Source organism: Cucumis melo, chromosome 2, assembly GCF_025177605.1.
Source record: "Cucumis melo cultivar AY chromosome 2, USDA_Cmelo_AY_1.0, whole genome shotgun sequence".
In the NCBI taxonomy this organism is placed as follows: Eukaryota; Viridiplantae; Streptophyta; class Magnoliopsida; order Cucurbitales; family Cucurbitaceae; genus Cucumis; species Cucumis melo.
The window spans coordinates 3,048,455-3,059,467 of record NC_066858.1 but is presented as its reverse complement, the minus strand read 5'-3'; the positions used below and the strand labels follow the sequence as shown (position 1 = coordinate 3,059,467).

Here is an 11,013-nt window from a genome sequence, read left to right as displayed (position 1 = left end):
AAAATACATTTTAAAAACTTGAGGACCAGATGTCTACTCTTATAAACATGGGGACTAAAATGTTTATTTTTAAAACTCATGGATTAAACGCACATATTCATCAAAACCTAAGGATTAAAAAGATAAGTTTCCCTTTTAAGTCTAATATAGTTGATTAAGGGGTACAAGTTTCGAAATTTCTCACATATGTATATCGTTGAACTAAATGAAAAAAAAACTTTAAAACGTCGTTTTTTTATAATATTGACACTGTCATACTTTTTCCATTAAACAAATATGAGTTATATCTTTCTAGTACAACAAATGAGAGTATGGCATTTTAAATTTCTAACCATCACACGCGTTCTTGTGAGTTATATTCCCATTTGGCACGATGGTTAGGGTTTTGAACTTATTCCATTTCACAACATGAAGCATGTATATTTTTCTTACCAAGATCATATATCCTAACCTCTCATACACATATTGTTTAGCTATTAAATTTTTTTACAACAAACAGTATGCTCTGGCTTTTTTAAAAAAAGTACAACAATTATAGGGATGGTTGACCAAACCTCTCACATTTAGGATGAAATATTATGTTAATTACTGTTGAACGTGACTCACTTTGGCATCCTTTAGTTAGTTAACCTAACATTATTGTTAACTTATGACACATTGTTGTTAACCTATAACAAGATGTTATATAATGTATTTTTTTTTTAATACTACAAGAGGAAAAAATAATAACAAGACAACTTAAAGGCATGTCCAGTCATAACATATACCATAATTCCTCTACGGAGGAAAGATCTTCAAGTCATATTGCCAAAAATCCAAATCTTTTAGTATGGACAACAATGTTATGAGTGACCAAGTTATACTTGTAGTTAACTGAAAGGAAACCATGAACAAAACTATAACGACAAAGGTCACAACTAAAATCAACAAATGCTTGAACCTCGTTCTTGTATCTAGGCACGATCAATCGATTCCAAACAGTTCAAAGATTAATTTCAACAACTCAAAGAGGGAAAATGCAATCCGTAAGAGAATTGGAAATACATTCAAATAAGGCAATAGCCTTAACAAGCTGAACAGGACCATCATAGGAGAATGTCCCTCCATAAGAAACGTAGCATCCCCCTTTAGGTCACAATCTACGATGGGCCAACTATCCATGACTTTACAAGTTGGGAGAGGGTTAAGGTAAGCACATTGCATATTTGTCTAACAAAAATAGCTCATAACGATTTTTCAATTTTTTCCACGTCAAGACTTACGGAAGAAGAAGCTTCCAAGTACAACACCTAAGTCAACTTGTACCCACATTTGACATAGTAGACTTCCATTTTATAGTAATGTAAGATAAAAAGGAAAAAACACAAATGGTCACTCTCAATGATTCTCAATACATTCATAACACAATAAACTCATAAACCATATCTTGATTCTATTACCTCTCCCAAACAAGACTCTCCGACATAGACATGATCCTAAGGGGGCACACTGTCGAGAAAAACTCAAAAATAGTTTATTTAAGATCTGATGGTCATACTAATTGCTTCCTCAAATATAAGATAAAAGATCATTTGTCTCCAAACTTCCATTAACCATCTTTGAGAGCAAGCTCACAACTCCATTAATCGCTTCGTCAAATATAGAATGAGAGATAACACAAGAACCCTACAAAAGATTGATCTCTTTTCAACACTGTACAATATGTTTGATATAGTAGGAAACAAAGCATTGCATTGTTTTAAATATGTGCAGTTAAGTATACACATGATTTTCATTTAGATTTAAAATTATTGTTTTGTATAGAAAAAACTACAAAGTTTTACTCTCATATGATATATATAAAGAAAAAGAAAATGGAATTAGCTTATCCCTTCCAAAGTAGAGGAAAAAGAAATGGTTCCAAAATGCAAGAGTTACAAAGTGTGATTGATTTTTGGGCCAATTGGGCCCAATAAAGTTGCAAAGGAAGTGACTATCGACCCATGAATTACACAAGGCCCGTTGGCACCTAATCATCCTTCATACCCAACACATCAATGGTTTTTCTTTTTTTCTTTTTAATTTTTTACTTTTTATCGGCCGACCAATTGCAAATATAACAATTAAAATCAAAATATCGGTATATATAATAATATTTTAAAATAATTACAAATTTAGCAAAATCTATCAACGATAGATTTTTATTTTATGATTTATTTTCTACGATAGATCATATCATTGGATAAAATTTATAAATTTATCACTGATAGACTTTGTTATATTTACGAATTATATGTAATTTTTTTAAAAAAAATCAAATATATTTTTCTTCATGTATATTTTAAAATAAAAGATACAATTTAAAAGCACTAAAAGTTTTTCTTTTCGTACAATAACATGCAAACTGTCACCATTAAAAAATCACTCAATATCATATACAAATAAAGGACTATAAGTGATTGTAAGATTTATACACATAAAATGAGGGAAAATTATTTTAAATTACAAAATTTCTGAAAATATTTACAAATACAACAAAACATTATAAGTTATCAAAAATAGACTACAATAAATTACTACATGTGTCTATCATAATACGAATAAACACAGATAGTAGTATATCTTGATCTATTGTGGTTTATCGTGTTTAGACTATGATATTTCACTTTGTTCTGTAAATATTTGTGTTTATTTTGCTATATTTGAAAATAACCTTAAGTTTATATTGGAAAAAAACATCAAATAATAGGGGAGATTATATTATTGACGTTTTAATGGATAATAAATAATGATTAGTGATCGATTTGTTTTCTTAACACAATTTAGGATGGAGATCGAATTCCCACTTATATTAACTATCAATATACTAAACTCGTTTTATACTAAACTCGTTTTAACAAAAAAGTGAAAGATTTATTAAAAATACGATTAAGAAGTTAAAAGAAGGATGGTATTTGAATATAGTTATAACGAAATACACCGTAGGAATCAAAATAAGATTTAGAGGGTTAGATTGAAATTATTATATTTGAAACACTTTTAGGACAAATCTTTGAAACTTTAGTTTTGACTGACACAAAATTCTAACTTCAAATCCAATTTAGATTTGGGTCGAAAACATTATAATAACTATAGGAGAGATAGAGATGTTGAAGAAATTAAAAAGTTTTTATCTTTTTTTTTTTTTTTTATTATTAATTTATTGTGGGAAAACATTTTTGCTTTTTTTTTTATTAGAATATATCACCCTTTTTCTTTTACTTAGAAAGTTGGAAAATTTTCAAAATATAATAATGAGATTCTTGAAAATGCAAATAAGTATTTTTAGCAAAAGTAAATTCTAAAGGCCCAAAAGTTTATATTTAAAGAAAATATAATATTAGTTTACTTTTTAACGTTCACATATTGAGCTTTCCAATGTTTCAATGGAAGAAACAAAAGAGAAAAAAAAAAAAAAAAATTGGCCTCATTTTAAAAATTGTTACTTCTTAAGTTATGATTTAAAATTGTTTAAGTTTCTAAAAGTATAATTTTTTTATCTTTATTTTCGATGTCTCGTTTGGTAACCATTTCATTTTCTTTTTTGTTTTTGAAAATTATGTCTATTTATTTTTCATATTTTACAATAATTTGCATCGTTCTTAAGGCACATTCCTAAAAACTAAAACAACTCTTTGAAGCTATTAAAACCAAAAACTCAAACATTAAAGGTAAAATTGTAACATTTTGAAACTTAGGGAATAAATTAAAATCAAATTTAAAATCCAAATATTAGAAGTTTTTTTATTTTTAAACTTGTGTATCAATTGAAAACTAGCTTATGAACAAAACAAAAATCAAAATTCTCTCTGCTTTTTATAGATATAATGAAAACAATGAAGCAAACAAGCATAAATAAACTTACAACCTAAATAAGTAAACTCAGCTAGCTAGCTGAGTGTTTGATCTATCAATCTAACTTTAAGTTAGAGAGACGTACAATTCTCACACCCCTACCTATTGTTTAAAAGGAAAAAAAGATCTTACTAATGACTCCATCTTAAAGAAACTAAAATTAACTTTGATTTTAGCATAATTCTATATCTTACGTATCGTAGTTTCGATCGAAATGTCGTCATAAGTTCGTCAAATGTTGGACTTAAAATGAGTTTAAAGAAAACCCTTTTGTTTTCATGTGCAAGTAGAGGAGAGAGAGGATGGGGGAAAAAGGTAGGAAGTGTGAGATTGTGAAGGAGAGTTGAGTGGGACAAGATAAGATTCAAAAGGGAGACAGGCAAGTATGTGGAAATGGAAAAGATATAGTACCCATCCACTGTCACTAGCATGCACATTACATCACATCCCAAATTTCCCTTACTTTAGCTTACTAGGGACTTTCTTTTGGTGATTAAAAAGCACCATAAAAAGGGGTTGATCTACATCTAAATAAATTTAAAAATGACTTCATGAAAGATAGTTCTAAAGGTTGATAACGTTGCGAAAGCATGGAGAATGAGCGACATTAGCATCTTTATTCTCGTATACTTGTTGAAGAGTTTTTTGAAGGGACGTTTTCAAATACAATGATAATTTTGAAACGCTTTGAGAAAACTCAAAGATAATTTTGAAGTATACAAGTATTTTTTGAACCAAGAGTGAAGTTTGAGTATAGATCTTCTATAAACTTTTTTCTTATTAAGTTTTGCAAAAGAGATTTCATAGTTTCAATGCATTATCAAACTTCGATAGTTTACTTTAAAACTTTGATAAATAAAATTTTAGACTTGAACTTCTTGTTGACAGTTTTTTTCCCAACATGTGAGACATATGATTACTATTAATTTAGTGAGTGTTTGGCAACTCGAGTAATTTGAAAGAGTTGGGTTGCGTCGGTAAAAAAAAACCAACTCACCGTTTGGTTCACCAATAATTAAAAGGTTTATTACTCGTTGCTCACATGAATTCACATTTCTCACTAAAACACTTGTGTCAACTCCCTCAATTACTCAACTCAACTTTTTGTTTTTATCGCTGACCAAATTGCCCCTATCAAACAAAGCTATACCAAGTTAAGTTATCTTCTATGGTCATCCAAGTAGAGAATCAAAGTATTGTACTGCCTTCATTCCAAGATGTCTTCATTCTTCATACAAGAAATAATAAGTTATCTTATTATTGTTACTGACATATAAAATTGATATTAATTTCTAAAAATTATACTTTACAAAAAGGATACTTTTTAGTCTTTAAGAAGGTGGTTCCACTTTTATAGAAGACAGAAATATTTCTAGACCCTTAGATTGTTAATAAAAATCAAATAAACTATACCATGAAAACAAATCCCATTAATAATAGAATCTCCTTTTTCTTTGCACCAATGTTCCTCACAATCCACAAAATAAAAATAAAAGAAAGCCCATTCTTCATTAATAAAGCAACTCCAAGGGAGAGGAGTATACTGAACAAACTAATAAAATACACATTCATCATTATCAAGTCATAACAAAAGGCCCCTATTTCTTTTCAGGCTTCTAAGAAACTTTGGCCCTTTCCCTTACACCCCACCACTTACATGGAGAGAATCTTTTTCCTCTAAAAAAAAAAAAAAGAAAAAAAGAAAAGACCCCACAGAGCCAAAACTTTCCACCAGTGAGAAAATGTCACATATAGCCTCTACTAACTAAGCCTAAGAGAGGTAGTTTACAGTGAGAGAAGGACATGGAGGGTAAAACGGTCATTTCTTCTTTTTCATTTGCAATTAGGGTTTCTACCAGGGCCTCCATAGTAAAAGAAGTGGCCCCAATCCCCATTGCTACCTGTTTGAACATCATAACAATCAGGTTGTTCTGTGAAGGTGCCAATGCCTTTTGGGGGTTTGAGATTGTTGGATCCATCAACAACTTGAATGTTTCTAAAATAGCTTGCTTTACCAAATCCTTCATCTGGGAAATGGCCACTCCCCATTTGAGTTGAAGTGTGTTCTCCATTTGGCTCTGAGTTTACAACTTCACCTCCCCATTCAATCATGGAAGCACTGTCTGCTAAATATGAGAATAAAAATGAAGGCCAATATCCCATCACATAACCATTTCCAAATTGCATCCACCAATGCCCTTCTTTTGGATCCTGCATAAATCAATCACCATTTATGTAAATGTAATGTGAAAAACCAATCTAAAACAAACAAAACTATTAGTTTAAAGTGATTTTCATTTCAAATCTGCAAGTACGGACTTGAAAAGAGCCGGAGACTTGGTTGTGGTGTCTTGTCAAGAGACACAGTGGGGTCAAACAAGTTTATATACACTTGAGCTAATCAATATCAATAGCTATTATGTGTATGTTAACCAATCTCCTAATGGTCATTTTTCCTACCATTGATTAGTTCCGGTGTGTGTAACCTATTTTAAATCTTCACCCATTACAGTTTATCTTTTAGTGGCCCCTAAGGCCAACCTGTCATGGCCAAGGCCAAGAGATTCTTAGCAGCGGCATGAGAACCACAATAATGCACTCTCGTTTCAAATCACCCCCCACCCTCCCCACCAGTGTCTCATTTATTGCAGCAAGGTATTTATTGAAATGGCCAAAAGATTTGAAATGTCTCGAGTGATCAATTGGGATTGAGACAAACAACCATCATCTGATTCTTCCCCCACATGCCATCTTTCATTGGTACTATCATTTTCGTGAGTATTGGATTTTTCTCCTTGTTTTAGAAACACTATCATGCTATTTAAAAATAAAGCGGTCAGATTTTGGCTTTTACCTTCCAGACAAGTATACTAATATCGTATTGTGAATTTCTGTATGCTGAGACAGGAGAGATGCTCGCTCCCATTGCTATATCGCTGTTGATTTGAATAAAGCCTGAGCATAGGAGGTTGTAACAGCCTGTAGCTTGATATGCATCACTCTGAAAAAAAAAAAAAAAAAAAAAGGAGACAGGTAAGCAAAAGAAACAATGACAATCGAAAAAACCCGCTGGAAAAATGTTCGAATGTCTCGCAGGGCTCACCGTCCAGTATGTGAAGAGTCTAGTATTGTTGTCGCCGTAGAGATCAGGACTAACCTGATACATGGAAGAGGAATAATGGCAAGAAATTAATAATGTTAAGAAAGAATAAAACGTTATGACATTTTTCTCATTTATAAGTTCAATCATTTTGAGTCAGTAACACGAAGATAACGCAGATGATGATGATGATACCTGCCAACCAGCTTCAATGCTATTGAGATCTTCACCAAAAGAACCACCCAATATCCAAAGCTGTGATAAGCTAAACTCATTAGGCTGTTGTATACTGGGCTCCCACACATTCATAGTTGCTTTAGCGCCATAATACTTATCTCCTTCAACATAAGCTATCGCATGCTAAACAAGCCCAAAAAGAACAAAATCAGAGCTGAAAAAAAGAACATTAAAGAGAAAAAATAAAAGGAGAAATGTGATGATTACCTGATGACCACTTTGGTTTATGAGATCAGGCTCTGCAGACCTTGGAGGTATTGGAGTTGATCTGTGCTTCTTTCTTCCATATCTTTTGACTGAACTTGCTCTCAAAACATCCTCATGTTTTGTTCTTCTAATGGGGATAGTTCCTTCGGGACATTTTCCATTAGCATGCCACAGTTGGTTTATTGGGTTTGGTTTTTCACTGGCTTTCTCAGCTACTTTGTTCTCATCAAATAGCCCTTCAGGATGATAACTTGGCCTCATCTGAAAAACAAAAAAGAAACGTGGACAAAACTTTTGTAAGTTAAAACTTGGAAGAGAAAATGACAGAAAATTATCAGCTCAAACTAGAACAAACCTGGATTTTATGGTCTTTGAGGAAAGGATGGTCAAATGCAGGTTGATGAGACATGTGAACACAGTCAATTAGATCCCCATCTGGACTCTGGTTGAACCAATAGAACAAACATAAGAACAATATCAAAGAGCCTTCACAACATAAAAACCCACAAGACTCTCTTTGTTCTAATTTGTAGAAGGTAATAAACTTCATCTTCAGCCAGGTTTTCACAAAGAGAGACAACAACATATGGTGGTTGGCTCCTGATAAAGTTTAGATATAGAGATATCAAGAGAAAATGTGAAGGAGACAACTAAGGAAACAAAGCATTTTCCCAGGAACCAAACAGAGTGCCACAAGAAGAAAACCCCCATTTGGGTAGAATGTATCTGTTCTTGTTTGGTTCCTGAGAAAATGAAGGAAACCAAACATTTTCCCAGGAAGAAAATCCCATTTGAGCAAAAAATAGGAAGGAAGTTATACACATCATTCCTTGTTTAGTTCCGGAGAAAATGAAGAAAAACACCCATTTCCCCACATTTTCCCAGAAACCAAACAGAGCAAGAACTACCAGAATAAAAACCCCATTTGAATAGAAAACAAACAAACCTCAATGGTTTTAACAGCAGGTTTGTTCAAACGCCTGAGGTGTTTTTGCACCTCCAGCTTCTGGCGAGAACCTGATTCCAACCTCGTCCCACAGCACAAAGAAACTATCCCCAAAACAGAAAAAATGACGACGAGAGCTTCCATGGTCCTGCATCTGCTAAATCGAGCAGAACCCATCTCCAAAAACACTCTCAAAATCAAAGATCCACTGCAATTTCCTCCACTACACCACAAATGAAGAAAAACCCAGAAACAGAACAAGAAGAAGAAGAAGAAGAAGAAGCCCAGCTGAAAAACAACAATGGCTGATGGCCACTACCACCAAGAACCCACTTCACAGAGAGCCTCTCTCTCTCTCTCTCTCTCTCTCAAAAAACCCACACGCGCACTTCTCTAAAAAGCATTCAATCTCTCTCTCTCTCTCCCCCTCAAGAAAACTGCCCCACTTTCTTGTCATTTTCCCTCCGATTCGGACCTTTGCTGTACAATTACAAATCATATTTTCTTTTTCGTGTGTTCATTTCTTTTTTCAAAAATTTGGTAATGGGAAACGGATGATTTTTAGGACCAATGGGTTTGCTTTTGCATGGTCAAATTTCCATAGGAGATGAAAGATTTTTGGATATTTACTTACATTACATAATCTAAAGATGACAACTTTTTTGCAAATGGGACCTTTCTTTTCTCTGTCACCCATTAAATTTTAGACTTTTCCTTCCACTCTTACATTATTTAATCCATCATAGAAAAAGGGAAATAGAATAAAATACTATGAAATAAAGCCTCATTAATGGTCTTTGGTCACCATATTTTAGTTCTTATTTTAGGCCATTTTCAAAAATAAACCAAACTATTTTTTTAAATAAATAAAATTAAAATATATATCAATAAATTAAATTAGACTATTATCTATGTCGACATGATCTATCATCGATAGATTATGATGTTTTTCTATAGGAGTTTTATCATTTAATTTTTTTATTTATTATTTATGCTTCAGTTTCGGTTTCTATACTTTTAATGTATAGTTTTTTAGTTTCTTTATTTTTAATAAAGGTCAGTTCTAGTCTTTCGAATAAATCGATATGAAATTTAATTAAACAACGATAATTTTGTGCAATAAAATACAATAAGTAAATGTGTTTTCGAATTTTGTAATAAAAGTACTAATAGCTTGTAGAAGATTTAAAAATTCAATAATAAATCTACGAATTGATATAAAATATGTAATTACTAAAATTGAACAAGTTTGAAAGTATATGAACAAAGTCTTAAAAAGTGACATTTCACTCTAAAAATTAATAAATTGTTGTTCTTTTTTCTTAGAGTAAATGCAGTGTTCATGTCTTTTTTCTAAGTACAACAACAGAACCAAAATGCTCACGACTTGACGACTCTAGACCTTAAGAGAAAATTCTTGATATCAGAATAACAAGGGGGGATATCAACCAATCGTCAAATCTGAAGCCCAAGAAAAAATAACCCCATAAGATCCCCATGAGCACTATTCCAATTTGATGGATAAAACTAAAAAAAAACATCGGTAAGAAAACAACATTAGATCCCAATTTTTTCATAAACAAATTAAGAGTCTTAGGAGTGGGGCAGAGGAAACGATTAAGCATGTTCATCAGGACATGACAATCAAAGAAGATAGTACAATCAACAATTCCTTTTTAGCAAGCAAGACGCTTGGGTTTCTACGTCTTAATAATTTTGGTCGGAGTAAATCATGTCTATTATTGCCTTTACAAGTTTTTAGTAGATATTTCCCTTAATTAAATATGATAAAGACCAATTTTTTGTTTTATATTTTATAGTTCGAATTATTAATGACGATGACATATTTTGTCAAACTCAAAATTAGAAACTTTTTAGACAACAACGACTAAATATACATAGCTTTTATTTTTACCAAGTATATAACGTAAACACTTGACAAAATTTGAGTATACGTTCAATTGTGCATATAATGTAAACGGCTTATTTACTTTACACTAAATTCTTATTGATTTACGAACTATATAAATATGTACTTTAAAAAATACCATATCTCAACTTTCTAAACGATATATTATATTTCTAATTAATTAATGCTAACTTGGATATACAAGCTATTTGATATGCACCCGACAAGGTCGAGGTGTGACACCATTTAGTCTTTATTACATGAGGAGGTACAAAATGAGCCTACCATAATATATATATTTCTTCAAGACACATTGCAAACAAAAAGTGACTAATATGGAAACATAATTAATTAATGAGAAACTAGTATAATTAAATCATATCCACGTGTTTGTGGAGCTAGGGCTAACCTTCTATACATGTGTAACTATAACTATATATCGTGGTTGTTACTAAATTGTATTGTTGATGTAATAAAAATAACAAAATGTAACTTATTGAGTTTAAGCAGAGAACAATAATGAATCGATATCATATTTAAATAAGAGAGATCCTTGTGATATGAAAGTATGCTTATGAAACACTTAAAAGAATTGAAATCTACTATATGTGCTAACAAGATAAACATCTTCCTCTTAAGTGGCTTGATCATAAGACATTCGTAGCTAAGCATGCTTAGTTTTGTAAAATTATATGTTTTGGTTACATTGTGGGAATTTTCTCAAAAAGCGAATGAATGGGA

General features: G+C 31.7%; 1 protein-coding gene across 1 annotated transcript; it reads right to left on the bottom strand.

Annotated features, from left to right (window-relative positions):
- Positions 1 to 5,357: 5,357 nt before the first annotated feature.
- Positions 5,358 to 8,946, bottom strand: LOC103492421 (uncharacterized). Its single transcript, XM_008452791.2, has 7 exons — positions 8,364 to 8,946; positions 7,773 to 7,859; positions 7,418 to 7,678; positions 7,169 to 7,333; positions 6,977 to 7,030; positions 6,728 to 6,874; positions 5,358 to 6,084 (listed from the first exon to the last, which is right to left on the bottom strand). Exons 1-7 carry the CDS (start codon positions 8,538 to 8,540, stop codon positions 5,707 to 5,709), a joined length of 1,269 nt encoding a protein of 422 aa, XP_008451013.1. The 5' UTR covers positions 8,541 to 8,946; the 3' UTR covers positions 5,358 to 5,706.
- Between the last annotated feature and the right edge of the window lie 2,067 nt (positions 8,947 to 11,013).